This window comes from Stomoxys calcitrans, chromosome 2 (genome assembly GCF_963082655.1).
Source record: "Stomoxys calcitrans chromosome 2, idStoCalc2.1, whole genome shotgun sequence".
Classification (NCBI taxonomy): domain Eukaryota; kingdom Metazoa; phylum Arthropoda; class Insecta; order Diptera; family Muscidae; genus Stomoxys; species Stomoxys calcitrans.
In genome coordinates this window covers 144,693,177-144,712,572 of record NC_081553.1, presented here as the reverse complement: position 1 = coordinate 144,712,572, position 19,396 = coordinate 144,693,177, and the positions used below count along the sequence as shown (strand labels likewise).

At 36.5% G+C, this 19,396-nt stretch overlaps 1 protein-coding gene across 1 annotated transcript in view; it reads right to left on the bottom strand.

The window, feature by feature from the left end:
* The window catches only part of LOC106092076 (luciferin sulfotransferase), a 31,790-nt gene extending 14,128 nt beyond the window's left edge, over nt 1–17,662 (bottom strand). The window contains exons 1-2 of the mRNA XM_013258830.2: nt 17,286–17,662; nt 8,654–8,768 (exon numbers count right to left, since the gene is read on the bottom strand). Coding sequence (XP_013114284.1) covers nt 8,654–8,768; nt 17,286–17,620 — 450 coding nt within the window. The 5' untranslated portion in view covers nt 17,621–17,662. The remainder of the gene's footprint in view (nt 1–8,653; nt 8,769–17,285) is intronic.
* Nucleotides 17,663–19,396: the final 1,734 nt, after the last annotated feature.

The window sequence follows — 19,396 nt, the reverse complement described above, 5'->3', positions numbered from 1 at the left end:
TTGAGGAAACGTGGTGCGTTAAATTCGCCCACCTTCGTCTTCCTCGTGAACAGGCAGATTTCAGTCTTCTCTGGGTTAACATTGAGACCTCTGGGTCTAGCCCAGTCATATGACATATGCAAGACCCTTTCGGCCCTTCTGCATAGCTCGTTCGGATCCTTACCTCTTAGAAGTATTAAAAAATCGTCTGCGTAGCAGACGGGTTTAAATCCCTCCTCAGTCAGCATCCGTAATAGGTCATTTATGGTGATCACCCATAGGAGTGGCGATAAAATGCCCCCCTGTGCCACTTTCTCCCTTATATTTATGTCATTAGACACACAATTTATCCACCTGTTCCTTAGCAGTGTGTCGCTCCGCACATTGTTAAAAGCCCCCTCGATGTCAATGCATACCGCCAGTGTGTACGTTTTGGCATCGAAGGATTCATCTATTTTTTGCACAACCTCGTGCAGGGCAGTCTCCACCGACCTTCTCTTGACATAGGCATGCTGTTTGTATTTGAGCAGTTCGCTGGATGTCCTATTCTTTATCATGGTGTCCACAATACGTTCCATGGTTTTGAGTAGAAAGGACGGAAGGCTTATGGGTCTGTAGGCCTTTGGTGTCGCATAACTTGCCTTGCCGGGCTTAGGTATAAACACCACCCTTGCCTCCCGCCAGGCTTTCGGAGTATATGAAAGTCGTAGGCATGCTGTAAAAATGTTGGCCAGACGAGGCGCCAGATAGTCTGCCTCTTTCTGTAGTAACGCCGGAAATAGCCATACATAGTAAGTATTATTTTAAATAACGAAATGCTGTATATAATTTACATTATTATTATTTCCCTTAGGTTCGTTCAAGAAAACGTTTTCTCTGAGAGATAAAGACTTTGATCGGATCTCAGAAAAATGTTTCCAATATACCCACGAAAGCTACACTCTACCAAATTTGTTATTCAAAACATGAAAATTGTTTGATAAAACAGCAGTTTTTGTCGGCTAAAAATGGGAAAGCAGACATTACTGCTGTTTCAGCAAACATAGGGCTGCTGTATTAGCAAACAGTTCTTACTGCTATTTCAACTAACAAAATCTGCTGCAGGTAAAGACTTTGATCGGATCTCAGAAAAACGTTTTCACTGCTATTTCAACTAACAAAATCTGCTGCAGATAAAGACTTTGATCGGATCTCAGAAAAACGTTTCCAATATACCCACGAAAGCTACACTCTACCATATTTGTTATTCAAAACATTAAAATTGTTTGATAAAACAGCAGTTTTTAAGGCATTTTTTTGAATTTATTTTTAGAAATTTTGTTGGAGGAGATGATTTTAATTAGTGAAATATTACTGTAAAGAAGCTTCCTGATTTATTCATTGGTATATATTTTGAAATGTGCTTGAGCTAGCTCGAATTTTTCGTTATTGCTCTACTAATGTGTATATGACTGGCATGGACTTTTGTATCTAAATTTAAAGAAAAAAGGTTATGGAAAGTATACATTCAGTGGTGATTATAAACATCCACTGAGACACACATTTTCGTGTGTGTTACATTTTTTCTTCTAACATCCCATTCATTATTAAGCAGTAGTGATTTCCAGCAAACAACAGACTTTTCAGCAGTAAGCCTGCTACTCTACATTGCAGTACTACTGCTGTAATAGCATAACTACTGTTACAATAGCAGCAAAATTAATTACTAATATTCAGCAGACAGTGTTTGCTATTTTCAACAAACATTTTATTGTTTGATTGGTAAAATTAAGTCAATATTATTTTCTGTATATATATTAAAAAAGTACTTGCATACCTTGGGTTTATTCTGCAATTATCCACTTGATCTGTTGATAGATTGGATGACCTTTTCTAAACCTGAACTGTTCTTTGTTCCTAATATCTTTTTCCCTGACAAACCCGGATATTCTGGCGGAGATTATTTTTTCAAAAATTTTGACGATTATACTTAGCATATTTATGGGTCTGTAACTCGATGGTTAATGAAAATTCTTTCCAGGTTTCAAAATAGGTATAACTTTAGCATTTTATATTTACTTGGAAAGTATCCGTTCGACAAACACCAATTGAAAATCATAACTAAGAAAGTTATAAATGTATTTGAAATTTGCTTTGTATAAATGTTGTAGTGGTGGCCAATATTAAAATTTTCACTAGATTCCATACTAAATTCACACGTACGCTTATGCTCTTGTTTCAGTCGTTGTTCAGATAGCTTCAAATGAACATGCGCTTGGGTGTACGCATCGTTTAACTGTTTTCGTTATAAAAACAATGTTTTTTTTCTAATTAAGCGCTAGATAAGAATGGAAAAATATATAATATTATGTTTTCTTTATAAAAATATTAATCTTTTTGTCGGATAAATCAATTTTCATCTGAAGAGAGAAATATAAAATTTGGAGAGTAACTTGCGCGTACACTGTTTTAATGCCATCGGTACCGGGTGATTAATTGTTCCCAAGATTTTTGACATGAAACCTTACTTCTTCTAAGGTGGTCAGCTCAGCTGTGCTGCTAGGAATTTCATGGGAATTCAATAAAGTGATACATTGAGAGAAAGTTTATCCTCCACGAGATAACGTCCAGTAATGGGTTGAGGCTGATAGATTTCGCCGCGGCAAAAAACATGGTAGTTGGTAGCACCAGATTTCAACATCCAAATATTCACAAAGCCACATGGCTGTCACCCAACCCGACAGGGGCAAACTATTGCCCACTCCATGGAAAATGCCGCGAAATCCGTACTTGGGTACCGGAAGCCTCCACAAAGAAACCCATGGTACGACCAAGAGTGTCGAGATGCTACTGAAGCCAAGAATGCGGCATATAGAGCAACCCTGCAATCAGTAGCAACGCACCAGATCAAGGAGAGGTATCGGGAGAAAAGGAGAGAGAGAGAGAGGTACCGCAGGAAATGGAAAGACGTGAGTGTGAGCGAATTGCGATGCACAGGAGTCGGAATGAAATTCGGAAATTCTACCAAAGAATTAAACACCAAACCGATGGCTTTGGTGCAGGCACATCCTCCTGCAGAGACAAAAAATGAAATCTGGTAACTGACACAGATAACATGCTGAGGATATGGAAAGAACATTTTACCCAACTGCTAGTGTCCGATGTTGGTGGCGAAGAAGATACCGCAGAACCAATCCCTGATGATGGTATAGAATGTTTACCTCCTAGTCAGAATGAGGTCGAAGAAGCAGTGACCTGACTAAAGAACAACAAGGCAGCAGGAGCCGACGTGTTACCCGCTGAACTATTTAAGACTGGAGGCGACACGCTGATAAGGCGTATGCATCAGCTCATCTGCGCAATCTGGCTAGAAGAACGCATACCCGATGATTGGAACCTCAGCATACTATGTCCCGTACACAAGAAAGGAGACAAGACGGAATGTGCCAACTACAGAGAAATAAGTCTTCTCCCAATCGCATACAAGATATTCTCGAGCGTGCTGTGTAAAAGATTGAAACCTAAAGTCAATGAGATATTTGGGCCCTATCAATGCGGCTTCGGACCTGGTAAATTCACCCTGGACCAGATATTCACACTGCGCCAAATCCTGGAAAAGACCCAAGAAGGACAAATCAACACCTACCATCTCTTTGTTGACTACAATGCCGCTTTCGATACTCCTTTACGTTCAAAGGTATTTCAAGCCATGTCTGAGTTTGGTATCTCTGCAAGATGACACTTGCTGATACGAGTTCCTCAGTAAGAATAGGAAAAAATCTCTCCGAACCATTTAATACCAAACGAGGTTTCAGACAAGGAGACAGTCTATCGTGTAATCTCATTAATATCCTGCTGGAGAAGATTATACGAGATGCATATGTGAATAGATATGGCACACTAATCACAAGAGAACACATGCTACTCGCCTATGCCGACGACATCGATATCATAGGTCGGTCACCGGAAGTAGTAACTGCAGCCTTTGAGAGAATCGAAAGAGAGTCAGTGAAAATGGGTCTTGCAGTAAATGGAGATAAGACGAAATGGGTGGTTTCAACTCCCAAAAAGCATTGCACAACCGAGCAGATAAAGAAAATGGAGAAAGTTGGGAATCACACTCGGCACCGCCGTAACCGAAACGAATGACACCAATTTTGAGATTAAGCGAAGAATAATACTGGCAAACAGATGCTACTTTGGACTAAGTAAGCAGTTTAGAAACAAGGCCACCTCTCGATAGACGAAGATTACACTATTCAAGACACTGATACTACCCTTGACACTGATACTACCTACAATCCCATGGCAGCCGGTTGTATGTACCGGATTGACCCGATGAATTCCTTCATCGGCAAGGGCTGCCGCCTCAGTGTACCACACACTGCTTTTACAACAACAACTACCTTTGCTGTTATATGGTTCTGAAGCATGGGTACTTGTGATAGCAGATGAGGCAGTGCTTGGAGTATTTGAAAGAAAGATTCTTCGTAAAATAGATGAACCAGTTTGGGTTAATGGAGAATATAGGCGACGTATGAACCACGAGCTGTATGACGACGATAGCATAGTTACACGCATCAAAATATAACGGCTGAGTTGGCTAGGTCATGTTGTCAGAATGGATTAAGAAGCTCCAGCAAAGAAGTCTTTGGAAGGCAAACACGGTGGTAAACGCAAACCGGGAAGACCAAAAGACCGATCGAAAGATCAAGTTGTGGGAGACACCTCGAAACTTGGTGTCAGAGATTTTAGAAAGAGCGCAGAAGATCGAGGCGCTTGGAACGCTATTCTACGTTCGGCTAGTGGAACAAATATTTTGTCATAGCCAATTAAAGTAAGTAAGATACATTGAACGACACATTGATCAGCTGGAGATCACGCGTTCTGTGTTGTGCAGTGAGAATGTTGGAAAGAATCAGGATACTCTCAGCGTCGTGAGTATCCACACCATCAACAGACAAGCACTTAACAGCTTTTATTGCTTTTGTTACACGCCAAACGTTTTTGCTGCCATTTGGGAGTTTTTCGAGAGAGATTTTCCTATTTGATTTAACATCTTTTTGTATGTGAAAATCAATTAATTTAGTGAGTAATTGGATAGTGAATTTATAAGTTGATCTTTCTTTGGAAGAGCATCTTTGAAGCTTACGTATAAATCCTTCTCCGCGCTATTAGGTAGAAACTCAACTTGGACAATTCTCTTTCCGAAGAATGTCTCTGACGTACTGGAATTGATTCTTCAGCAGCTTGCAGCGTCCGAAGTAGGGATCCCTCGACTTTTTGATCATTTTTAATGACAACTAAAATTTTTTTTTGGCTTCTATCAACAAAATCCAAGCATCGATTCAAATCTTGGCTGATGTGGCAGAAATTGTTTGCGTTAAATACACGTATGTCCTTCGACTAAGTTCATATGTGGAAATTTGTAGCAGAATCCATGCTGGTGGGTTCTCAAGATTCGGCCCGTCCGAACTTTAACTTTTTTCGTTTTACTGATGTGCTTTGTGCTATTGTGGGTCTTTGTATTCTTGGGTATAGCGACTAGGCTAGTAATCAAGGTTGCTAGTCTTGTGCCCTCCTGAAAATTTGTTCTACTAATTGGTGTCGTCCAGCGGCTCGTCATTCAGACTCGGAGCCCCTGGAAGCCACAATTTTTGTTGGCTTAAATTTTTTTGGCTTAAATTTTGCTCATAGTGTTCTGTTACGACTTTCAACAACTGTACGTTCCAAATCAGTCTATAACCTGATATAGCTACCATATAAACCGATCTCCCGATTTGACTTCTTAAGTCCTTACAAGCCACAATTTTTGCCCGATTTGGCTGAAATTTTGTATGTGTTACGGCTTTCGACAACTGTGCCAAGTATGATCCAAGTTAGTTTATAACCTGATATAGCTCCTATATAAACCTGTCTCTTGATTATTCTTGTTCTATTCCTAGAAGCTTTAATTTTTTATGGTTTGACAGAAGTTTGATAAGTAGAATAAAATTATGCCCTTCAGCTAAATTTCGTTTGTAATTGTTTTCTTCTTTTTATTAAATTGCGTTAAGTTTGGTTGTCTACATTATATTTTTCTGATATAAAACTAAAATATATTTTTTACTACGATTTTTTATCAGTTATAGTTTTTAGCAGAATCCATAGTGGTGGGTTCCCAGGATTCGGAACACTTTTACTTGTTTATTCTCAGACTAGCATACACCTGGTCCGCTTCGTTACCTACCACGTTGGTATTCGAGATGACATTACAGTGGACTGCAAATTTTTTAAGTTTACAAATTTCAAAAGCCATGATTTGCAAGTTAAATAGTGTACTTAAATTTTGCGTGCCTATAAGTACAGAGAACGAATTTCAAAGAAATTTTCCAGTTGCCCCACATATTCTGTAAAGGTTAAGCTGTATCCCAAATTTCAGAGCTCTACCTCAATCCGTAAAGAAAGTACCATTTGGTACGTCTTAGTATCTATATGATGAACGAATTAAAAAACAACCTTCAAGTCGCCGATAAATAATGCCAAATTTGAGAGCTATAGTTCAATCCGTAGAGAAAGTACCAAATAGTAGTGTAGTCGACAATAAACTATTTCGAATTATTAGGTACTTTTTGGTACCAAAATTGACAATTTTTGAAAGAATTCTTTAGTCACCTAACATATGTTTCCTAGTTGTACATACACGCTAAATTGCACAGCTCTAGCTCAATTTGAAAAGGAAGTACGAAATAGTACCAAATGCGTAACTAAACGTACGTTTTACTCCTGTTTCCCACACTAGTTTTGTTATTTTTTCTACATACTCCCTTTATTTCGCAAGAACATTCATTTAAGTTAAATTTCTAGCTCTATCCATTGGCTTTGGGCAAATTTCACCCATTTCTTACCTTTTTGTTACTTAAATGTAGAAATGTCCAAAAACTAATTAAGACTCGCAACTCAGGTTGTCATAGTGTTCTTATGTAACAAAATTCATAGCTCTAGCTCAATTAATAAAGAAACCAAACGTACTGTTTCTCCAACTTTCGGTACGATTTGCGAAATTTTTTTTTGAGACTCTATTTAATTTGAGTCCAGTTACATGATTCTAGCCCTTCCTATTCACGCTGGGCAAACATTTACCATTTCGTACTTTTCAGTACCTAAACGTACGAATATTACTAAATCCCGCCTTGTACCGTGCCTATGACCCAAGTCCAACAATCGTGGAAAATTACATGATTAAATTAGTTGTTTAGACTGGACGATGATCAGTCAATCAGTCAGTCGCTCGTCCGCTTAGTCCGAGAACATCGGACTAAGCGGTGTTTATCTTCTCTTAATGTTGGCGACATTTGCGAGGTACAATGCCATGCATGGCCGACCATGTCTATATGGGACTCAAATGGGTTATTTAATCCATTAAGACAATATAGGACTCAAATAAAGGTATTTGAGAGAAGAAAACGAATTTGATATCCAATTTTGGAGCCAAGTGTTTTGGGGTACGCCCTTAAGCACCACCAAACTGAACTTCATTTCCGTTGGGAATAAAGAACGAATTTGATATCCATATTTGAGTCGAAATGTCTGAGGTGCCATTCCTCCTCTAATAAGAACATTACCCTAAGGAAGAACATTACCACCAGGAACCGAGAAGGGGCAAATTCTCACACATCAATGAGTGCTTTCCGATTCAAGTTTAAACTCAATGATAAAGAACCTTGTTTTATAGCCGAGTCCGAACGGCGTCCCGCAGTGCGACACCTCTTTGGGGAACGGGTCCGGTTCGGCTAGTTTACAAATAAAATCATGAACGACTTTCCTTAACAAAAAAGTTTTGTTCAAATCTTTATTTATTTTTTAAGTTAATACTAACGAAAATTCTGGGGTGTGTTACAGATTTTCTGGGAGGAGCTAAAAAAATGTTGAGGCATTTGCTATATATTAATAAAAACAATTCGCCATTTTTAGGCTTTAATTTTTTGTTTAGACCCTAAATACAATTTTAGTTAGCAGTTGACTTTCTGCTGTTACTTCAAGCATTTTTGGTGTTTTTACTAACAAATTTCTCTGAGTACAACAATCGTCCAGAAGATTTGTATATCAATCGCCCGAGTTAGCTTTTCGCGAATGCTTTTATTTTCACGTCTGGTGCGTTTATATCTTGTATTGAATTATGTTATTCGATGTTTTGTTTCGAGTGGACCACTTCCACAGCACCAAATAAAATTCTCACATGGTTTATATGACGATTGGTACTGAGTATACGAATGCAAACATTATTTAAGGCTTATTAGGTTAAGGTTATTTAAGGTTTTTCTTAGTAGATACGTTTTTGATGAACAAATATTGATATGCATTTGTAGATCTTCCAAGCGAAATACGCGCAACCCTTTTAGAATAATACTCGTAATCAATAAATATTCCAAAACACTCATTTGTTACTCGTCCAGGCGAGAAATTCGCAACTGTTATCTGTTGATCTATGCGGTAAAAAAAAATCTCCTAGACATTTTGCATGTATTTCTCTAGCAGATTATTTGGCATTTGGGATACAAAACCGACAAGCGTTGAGAAGCGCGGCAAAATACGAAGTTAGAATTAAAATAATACTTCCACAAAAAAATAGGTTTGTTAGTCACAATGTACGTCTTTTTTGCGTGCAGTTAATATTTGACTGAGCATAAGCTGAAAGAAAAAGTGTAATATTTACCTTGGCCCTAGATGTTTCCAAATCCTTAGGTAGCAAGTGCCATGGCAAATGTGATCGAGCAAATCGTGGTCTCTTCATATTTTGTACTGTATCAACAGTATTACCCAAAGCGTCTCTACAAGAAGATTAATTATTAATTTTAATGATGCTACAAATACAACAAATTACAAAAATTAGTACAGTTTATGTGCCAATTATATTCATGAAGCAAATCGGCTAAAAAAGTGATATCGGGATTTGGTTTATATGGGAGCTATACCTAATAATGGCGTGAAGGTTGAATAGCATATGCGTACTTCATGTTCCAAATTTAAGCCAATCAAGCAAAAATTAATATTCAATAGTCCATAGAAGACAGAAAAAATATAGACCTATATTTGACCGATTAAATGTTGTATTGACTTATAAAAAACTTTTCAAACTATGTGTTTTTTGCGTTAATAATTTTTGATACAGAAATTTGATTTTCTTATGTACGAATTAAATTGTTATTCAATAGCATAAATTGTGCATTGAATAAGATTACATTGTGTTCCTTCTCACTCATATCCATTGCGAAAAGAAGTGAGAATGAGTCAAACATATACGCCTCTTCTATGTGGCGTGGTAGACAAAAAGATATCAAGAAAATAGAAAGTAAAGTTTTTTATCTCTTCATAAAATATAATTTTTATACCCTCCACCATAGGATGGGGGTGTACCAACTTCGTCATTCTGTCTGTAAGTCCTTGAAATCTTCGTCTAAGACCCCATAAAGTATATATATTCTTTATCGACATGACATTTTAAGTCGATCTAGCCATGTCCGTCCGTCTATCTGTCGAAAGCACGTAAAATTTTGAAGGAGTAAAGCTATCCGCTTGACTGATAGACTGGTTCCCTGGCTTAGGGAGACATACTCTGCTAATATCAGAATGTCATATATACCTGTGCGATGGAGGGAAACGAATGTCATCTTCATTCCGAAAGCAGGAAAACCCTACCACACGAAGGCTAAAGATTTTCGTTCTACGACGACACCATCTGATGCACTGAATTGAATGCACATCTTATGCCTCTGGACATTGTCGCTTCCCAAATTACAGCGATTACTGTCGTGAGGATGAGGGTGCTTGCTCATTGTTCATGTGACGGCTACGGGCACTGTATTAAAAAAATTACTGTACCTCTATTCCTGATAGAACCGATTGGAACTATCATATCCCTGGTAACAGAAGTTACATAGATTTCTATACGGATGGTTCCAAAGTAGACGACCAGGTGGGCTTTGTGATGTACTCTAAAGATCTAGAACTGGTCATATCGAAAAGGTGATCCGACCACTGCAGTTTAGACTTGAAGAGGTCTACTGCTTTGCTGTTATTGGCCAGAAAAGACGTCTCAGTCATTGTGTCCTTCATGACAGGTCACTGTCTAATCGGAAACATTCTGATGATACCCGTGCGTTAATGGAGAATACAGGCGTCATATGAACCACAAGCTGTATGACGTCGATAGCATAGTTACACGTATCAAAATACAAGGGATGCGTTGGCGAGGTCATGTTGTCAGAATAGATAATGTAGCTCCAGCAAAGAAGTCGGGACGACCAAAAGCCCCATGGATTATAAAATGAGCGCAGAAGATCGAGACGCTTGGAACTCAACTCTACGTTCAGCTATTGGAACAACTGTTCTGTTATGGCCAATTGAAGTAAAGTAAGTAACGTATGTTTGAGGAACATTTTCATAGATACAAGAATGATTAAAATTCAATCATTTGGATTTTTCTTTAAGTCGTACTATCTTTAAGAGTAATCTTTTAGAAAATATATAAGTACTAACACTTATAGATCTGTAAAGGCTCAGTCCATTTGATTTAGTAAATAAATAAATAATTTCAAAAAGTTTTGAAGTCAAAAATAGTGAAAACGAGCTAAGTGCATTTGGGCCGAGTCTTGTACGCTATCTACCATTGATCGCTCTTGTCGTGTTTTTTATAGGCAGAAACTTAATATGCATATATTCTAGATTGTCGTTAAATGCATAGATAATTTAACTATGTCTGTGTGTCCGTGTGAAGTAATCACGATATAACCTTCAAAAATTGATATATTAGGGTGAAGTTTGACACAAATTCGTGTATTTTCTATACGCAGGTTAAGTTTTTGAAATAGCAAAATCGGATCATGTTTAGATACAGCTGTCATATAGACCGGCGTACCGATTTAAGGGTGCGTTTATCAATCGATTTTGTTGAAATTTAGAACTGTGACATCCTGTCGACATCCGCAACGAGTTTGGTCCAGAACGAACTATATTAAGATAAAGCTGCTGTATAGACCGATCTGCTATTTAAGGGTCTTAAACCCATAAAACCCCCATTTGTTACCAGATTTTGATTAAATTTGAAACTGAACATAATCCAGATCGTTTGGATAAAGCTGCCATATAGACCTATCTACGATTTAGGGTCCTAAGCCCATAAAAACGTATTTTCCTATTTCGCTGAAATTAAGAGAAATTTTGAGTTGAGCTAAACTTCCGTTTGTCTGTACCAAATTTGCTCCAGATCGGACCATAATTTGATATAAATTAAAACATGGAGTTGCACTAGGCCACCCGATATCCATATCACACCATATTTAGATATAGCTGCCTATGGGGTGCTGCATCGAGCTGCAGTTTGGGGATCTTAAGCCATAAAATCCTCATTTATAACATGATTTCCTTGAAGTTTTAAACTGTGACTTATATACACTTCTCGATACCTGAACCGAATATAATCCAAATCAGCCCATACTTGATCCAAAGTTTGGCACGGCTGTCAGTAATGCGTTTTTACTTGTTTTTTTTTTTTAAATTTGGTTAGGGTTACAAAATTTTAACCTCTAGAGGCTCAAGAAATCAATTCAAGAGATCGGGGCTTTTTAAGGATATAGTACGATAAAGACGGCGATCAAGAATACATATAGGTTTTAGTTAAATTTTCATTAATTTTTTTACTTTAATTGGCTATGACAGAATATTGGTTCCATTAGCCGAAAGTAGAATAGCGTTCCAAGCGCTTCGATCTTCTGCGCTCATTCTAAAATCTCTGACACCAAGTTTCGATGTGTCTCCCACAATTTGATTTTTCCATCGAGCTTTTGGTCTTCCCGGTTTGCGTATACCATCGTGACTTCTTTGCTGGAGCCTTTTCATCCATTCTGACAACATGACCTCGCCAACGCAGCCGTTGTATTTTGATACGTGTAACTATGCTATCGTCGTCATACAGCTCGTGGTTCATACGTCGCCTATATTCTCCATTAACGCAAACTGGTCCATATATTTTACGAAGAATCTTTCTCTCAAATACTCCAAGCACTGCCTCATCTGCTTTCACATGTACCCATGCTTCAGAACCATATAACAGGACGGGTAGTATCAATGTCTTGTATAGTGTAATCTTCGTCTGCCGAGAGGTGGCCTTGTTTCTAAACTGCTTACTTAGTCCAAAGTAGCATCTGTTTGCCAGCATTATTCTTCGCTTTATCTCAAAACTAGTGTCATTCGTTTCAGTTACGGCGGTGCCGAGGCAGATAAAGTTACCGACTGTCTCAAAGTTGTGCTTCCCAACCTTCTCCATTTTCTTTATCTGCTCGGTTGTGCAATGCTTTTTGCGAGTAGAAACCATCCATTTCGTCTTATCTTCATTTACTGCCAGACCCATTTTCACTGACTCTCTTTCGATTCTTTCAAAGGCTGCAGTTACTACTTCCGGTGACCGACCTATGATATCGATGTCGTCCGCATAAGCGAGGAGTAAGGGAGAATTAAAGAACTGACGATTTGGCAGTGGGGAGAGGACTGCCGTCAATAAACTTGGTTAATTCGAAGCCGAGTCAAGGCCGTGGGCGACGAAGGCGCACTTAATACTAGGGAACATCATAATGGTCGATAGGACGACGAAAATCCTATGCGGAGATCCGGTTCATGAGAAGATGAGGCTATTACTGAAAGGAAGTAAGAGAAGTTAGAATAGCTTTCGGTATTATGGAAAATAGGTGCGGCAAGTGATACCATGTGTAGGGCACGTGTGTAAGATGATGAGACGTTGGAACAAACAGGCACCGGCACTTAGGTGGGGTTGTAATACCAGGCACGAACCGACTTAGGGGCGTGAAATTGAGATAAATTAAGGATTTTGCTATTAACAAAAAATTCCTGCTTTAGATTTTTTCGAGATCACTTTTTAGTATTTGCAGCTATTAGGCTTAAGTTTATGTCCATAATGGCATGGGCGGCTTAATATCCGCGCCATCTTTTCCACCTGACCTAACCTAAGGGCAATGCGACCAGAAATGCAAAAAATCTGGAATAACATTTTTTAATAAATATATATTGAAGTTAGTGGTGTCACACTGCGACCTGTCGCTCGGACTCGCCTAAAAAAAGCTTAAACTTAATTCGGACAACACTCGTCGAAAAGGGATAAGTTTGCCCCTGTTCCTTAATGGAATGTTCATGGGCAAATTTGCATTTGCATAGTGAACAACAGAATTACAAATTAAAGAATTGATTTCTTTTATGAACAACATTGGGACTTTGTTTACAATAATATTGCACTATAAATCTTTATAGTGCAAAATATTTGGCAAGCGATCTTAAGCACTTCTTGTTCCATCCAGTCTGGAGCCGTTTAGTAAGAGATTTTTTGTTGTTGTATTGTAATTACGGACATTTTTTCACCTGAAGTAAAACTTGAAAAATGTTCAATTTCCAAGTTAACGTCCCCACACGATTGCAAAACTTCCAATACTTGTTAGATTTTCTGATCTTTATCCATGGGGGAAAAAGAGCATTTTTAGCTATATCCTCTACCAAATGACTGAAATCATTAAAATAAAATGCCGAAAGGTTCACAAGATATAAATAAAATAAAAGAAACATCTTTTTCGAGTAACAATCGTATTTTGCTGTAAACAAATCATTTTGGCTTAAAAGAATTTTTGCTATAAAGAGCCTTTCTTTACGGCAGACGAAGTTCATAAAAGTTTTTCTATAACCGAAGTGACTTTAACTTCACATTTTACACATTTACTATCAAAATAGTGGTTCCCCAATAAAACCAATTTCTTTGTAGAAATATGTTGTTTGTCTTTGATAATATATCATTGTATTACGTTGAGTTTTAAGATAATAGTCATCGCAAGCACTTTTATCTTGTGGTTAAAATACGTAACGCCTTTGCGGAAAAAAGAGCAAACAATTTTTTTTAGTGCGAACTATTTTCACTTTTGACTGGCGAATCTCGGGGAATCGGGAGGTGTTATAAGGTCTCTAATTATCGTATATCTCTTTGAATAACTTTACACTTACTATAACAAAAGCTTGTTTTCAGTATGTAACATCCGTTAAATCTAGCCATATATGAACATGGAGTGATGAGAAAATAAATTGCAGAAAATTCATGACACCAATATGTTAAAATATATTTATTTTAAAATATAAAAAAATAAAAGCAAAAAAGTAAAAAAAAAGATCTAAAATGACTCAAGAAAGTCTATCAATAGGTAGGTCAACATAACTCCTACATCTAACCATGATCCCATCCATATTCGCCAAGGAAGAATGAATGTTTAACGCAATTCAATCCTACAATTTTAGAGAAAAAGGATAAAAATATGCCTTTAATGAGTTCAGGATCTATACTCGGAAGATGCAACTAAATGGCAGCTACGTCCAAATATGGTAGGGTCTAGACAATTTTGTGTAAACGGGTTTCACAAATCATTTTAATGAGTCTCGGCGAAGTTGGATGAAAAATAGGCGTTTTATAAGCTCTAGGATGGTATATGTATATGAAGATCAGTCTCTGTAGAGCAAAATCAAAATATAATCCGTTAATATATAGAATAGAATAGAATGAGTTTTTAGTTGAAAAAAAAAATTATTTAGGAAAAAAATGTAAATCAAAAAATTTCTAAAATGCTAAAAATGAAGCATAGATTTTTTGAAGTGTTAAGAAATTGGGGATGGAATAATGTGCATCAGATGAAAGAAAATTATGTAAAGTTTTTTGTCAAAAATTATTGTATTATTGAGTTTTCACATAAGCAATTTTCTGGAAATCTCAAGGTAGGAATTTAGATCGTTCACTGTGGAAATTTGTCAAAAAAGCATTTATTGCAATAGAAAGACATATAGGCGACCTTCCTATCATAGGTTTTTCCACCAACATTATTTTGGCAAATTGTGTTGTTTGCGTAGTTTTATCATAAAAAGTAAAAGTGGAGGAGCTATATTTGCTAACAATTGTTATTTATATAAAAGACAATGAACGAAAATCCCTTTTATGCTGGCCCAAGTTAAAAAAGGTTTCGTCGTCGCTTTTAGTGAATGTCTAAATTCCACTCAGTGAAGAACTTAGTTCCGCAAATGAAAAAGTTTCCACAGATTTGTTCGCTATTTTTTATATGGAGTTTTACAGTGAAAACTGAATTTAATATACATCTTAAGATTGGCGAAAGACCTGCAAAATTCGCTAATTGTAACGGTAAAGCCCGTTACGCTAGTTCAATGTTGGCAATACCTATAACATGGATTGATGTTTCAATAAAAGAAAAAACATTGCACAAAGATCTTATTAAGTGTATTATTTAAATACATATTTTTCCGAAGATACATTCGTATATTTCAGTAGAAATGGAAATTTGTGGCAAATTTATCTACAATCAAACTAACGATTCCTAACTTTGTAAATTGATATTTCTTTAATTTGGAAAAAAATCGGCTCAGATTAAGATATAGCTCCTGTATATATCATTTATCAGATATGTACTATTACGGCCACAAAATCCATAATTTTGCGCCAACCTTTTTAAAATTTGGCATAAAATATTCTCAAAGATATGTATTCAAAATTTCATCCAAATCGAATTAGATTTAGATATAGCTTCCTTATATATGTTTTATATAATATGTTTTTTTTTTTTGCCGCAGTAGCCACAATTTTGGTCCAATCACTACAAAATATGGTACGAGAAGTTCTTTTTGATGTCTCATAACGTGTGCAAAATTTTATCAAAATCGGTTTAGATTTAGATATAGCTCCCATATATATCTTTCCTCCAATATTTTGGCCATTAAAAAACATTAAGTAATTTAAAAAAATCCGCTCAAAGTACAAAGTAACGCCAGTTATCATAATATGATCTTTCTCAGATCCATATTAATAGATTTTTGAGTTGTTTATAGGCCCACAGATTCTTTCCGTGTCTATTTCACCCTAAATTTAAGTGCAAACGTTTTACTCTGATGCCTACCAAGGATCATTTGTTGGAATCCTACTTCGTCCACAACAGTCTACCAATACGTTTTTTTTTTGTTCAATTTCGATATCATTTCCATACTTTTATAAACTTTCTACTAGACCATTCCTAATGGACCAATTAGGCTTTTTTACAGACGTCCTCTTATCACTCGGCTTAAATTTGGATAATAAAGGGTGATTTTTTTGAGGTTAGGATTTTCATGCATTAGTATTTGACAGATCACGTGGGATTTTAGACATGGTGTCAAAGAGAAAGATGCTCAGTATGCTTTGACATTTCATCATGAATAGACTTACTAACGAGCAAGGCTTGCAAATCATTGAATTTTATTACCAAAATCAGTGTTCGGTTCGAAATGTGTTAAAATTTTGACAAATTTTGTTCAGCGATGAGGCTCATTTCTGGTTGAATGGCTACGTAAATAAGCAAAATTGCCGCATTTGGAGTGAAGAGCAACCAGAAGCCGTTCAAGAACTGCCCATGCATCCCGAAAAATGCACTGTTTGGTGTGGTTTGTACGCTGGTGGAATCATTGGACCGTATTTTTTCAAAGATGCTGTTGGACGCAACGTTACGGTGAATGAACACATTTCGAACCGAACACTGATTTTGGTAATAAAATTCAATGATTTGCAAGCGTTGCTCGTTAGTAAGTCTATTCATGATGAAATGTCAAAGCATACTGAGCATCTTTCTCTTTGACACCATGTCTGAAATCCCACGTGATCTGTCAAATACTAATACATGAAAATCCTAACCTCAAAAAAATCACCCTTTAGATTTGTGCTCTATTTTCTGGAGGGGAAGACTGTCCTACAAACTCTGTGTCACCCAACTAGTCACTCGACTCACGGCCAAGCATCTGTGTTTCCATTATGAAACCATCTGATCTTGACATACAAATAAAGGAAAATCGCTCATTTACAGTGACACAAAGTTAGTGCAACAGGCAGTTAGTGCCAAATAAAATATAAAGTTTGGCATTTAAGGGCCAAACGCTTATATCAAATTCGTATTCTGTTCTTGAATGCCTTTGATGTGATAACTATTTTGCATACCATATTCGTATTCCAGTCTCACATACCTTTTATTTGACACCCATATTGCCCCAATAGGTAAACATGTCCTGGTGTCACTTGAGGCCATTATTCAAATCAGATTCTTACTCTACTACTCTTAAATACCTTTCATTTGACACCTATAACCATTAAACAGTTTATACCAAGATCCTGGGTTTTGGTACATTGTCGTAAGATGGAGGGATTTTTAAGGGCATACAATTTTTATCTCCTTTATGTAATATGGCACAATGAAATAAAAAAAAAATATACTTACGAAACCCACTCATGATGATCCACACTAAAAAGGGCAGATAACTCCACAACAGGTGAACGAATCTGTTGCATTTTTTTTGCGCCTTCAAAGTCCAAATGATTGCCCAACAACCATATCATTTCTTGCGCCCAAGTGGAGCCCGTTCTTGGGTATGATACCACCCAAACGTCATCGGGATAAGTTTTTAAATTTCTAATAGACTCTCCTATTTCCATATATTTTCGTGGCACAATTACGTTACCCGGCAGCACTTCAATAAAACAGTTTTTGTCAATATAGAATGAGTCTATTCTTTCAGCGATGTCTCTATTCAGCTCCTTATATGTTAATTCCATGTTTACACTGTATGGCTATTTGATTAAGTTTTCGACCACTTACGCTTACGACCACTGAGAAACTGACGACAATCGATGGAATGTTTTTCCAAATGGAAGCGAATATCAACATTCATATAATAACCAGACAGTGAAAGTAAAAGTTTTCCTGTTGTTGATGCATTTCCTGTTATTCGCTAACACATTACAAAACTGGTACAACATCGCATCAGGAGAAAGCGGTATGGACTGATAAGGAGTCCGGCCGAATACTTTTAATACGCTTCGGCTTAAAATTCCGCCTGAGTTTTGGATATAAAAAAGGACTAAGCATATATTTTCATTTATTTATAGGATATACCCAGAGAAATAAGTTGTGATATCAGCACATACAGTCTGCAGATTTTAAATAGATTTTGGTAACTTTTGTAGGAAATGATTTAAAATTTTGGAATTTCTAAACCGCAGTCCTATATTGGCACACATTTTTGCACATGTGTTGTTATTTGAAATCATAAGGATTCTGAAGCGTAATATACCCTTAAAATTAAAAGACTAGGTATAAAATAAATCGATGACTCCCAGATATGTGTTAGTGGAAACGGGACAAATGCGTAATATAACAACAGAAAACCTGTTAAGAAGGGGAAACGGTAGGTATGTGCAGTGGTGGAATACCGTTTTTTCGTATAAATTTTCAATTTTTCTTTTCTTCGATATTTAAATACTGAAGTAATTTAGATTAAAAAAAAAAACGTTTTGTGTTCCACTAAACAACAAAAACAAAAGGTAAAATCCTATATTACTATCAGTAATATAAAAATTTTAATACGTTTGGTGCTGCCTGACAAAAAAATTTAATTTTTTATATTTTTATGCTCTATCAAAACTTTTTTGAACTTTTACCTATAAATTCGGCAGACATATGCCTATTTCGAACTGTTTCAACAATTTCGGGACTTGGTGGCTTCGTTAACCGTAACCTTCTTTGTTTAGAAACAGAAATCAGACTTTACAAAATGCTTCTTTTGAAAAATCCGAATTCGCCAACCAAGAGAGTCTGTCCAAACACTTGATTTGAAATATTTTTTTTTTTTTTTAATTGTGGCTCAAAATCATAGTTGGGATTCGGCGACTATTTATGTGTATACAAATTTTGTCTGAGATTGTTGTCAACCGTTTTGTCAATGTACTGGCCGATGTTATAAATATTGTGTAAATCTATGGGACAATTAGCCGAATTGTGGGTTTCATTAGAAACGCCCGGTTCTATTGGTGAAGAAATAGGGGTTAAAAATGTCTCTGTGGTAGAACTGGTTGCGTTTTGGTTAGGCAACTGGTCCACATTCTGAAAATACATTGTTACAAAAATCATATTTTCATTATAAAAATTAAGTTCAAGTTTAAATGTAAATTTTAAGAAATCAATATAATCAACCATTAATGGTTTTAAAAGGATCACGGAATTATTTCCCAATGGAATTTTTTATTGTGATCGAGGCTGCCAGCGTGCCGTGAGTCTAACTTATTTGATTGCCAGAATAATAAAAATGATTTTGATGGGCACTAATAAGTTAAATGATCAGGTTGATTTTTAAAAACCGGGGTAGGGTTTTTTTATATTTAGTTTTAGAGAAAATTTCGGTAAATTTTTAACTTTGAAGAGAATTTCATTAATCATTAAAATGTTTGCTTGAAAATTTGTCTTTAGACAAATTTGTGAACAGATAAAGATATATTCACAAACTTATATATGGTTATAGTTTAAGTGTTATTCAAACAGGGCCCAAGAAAGCC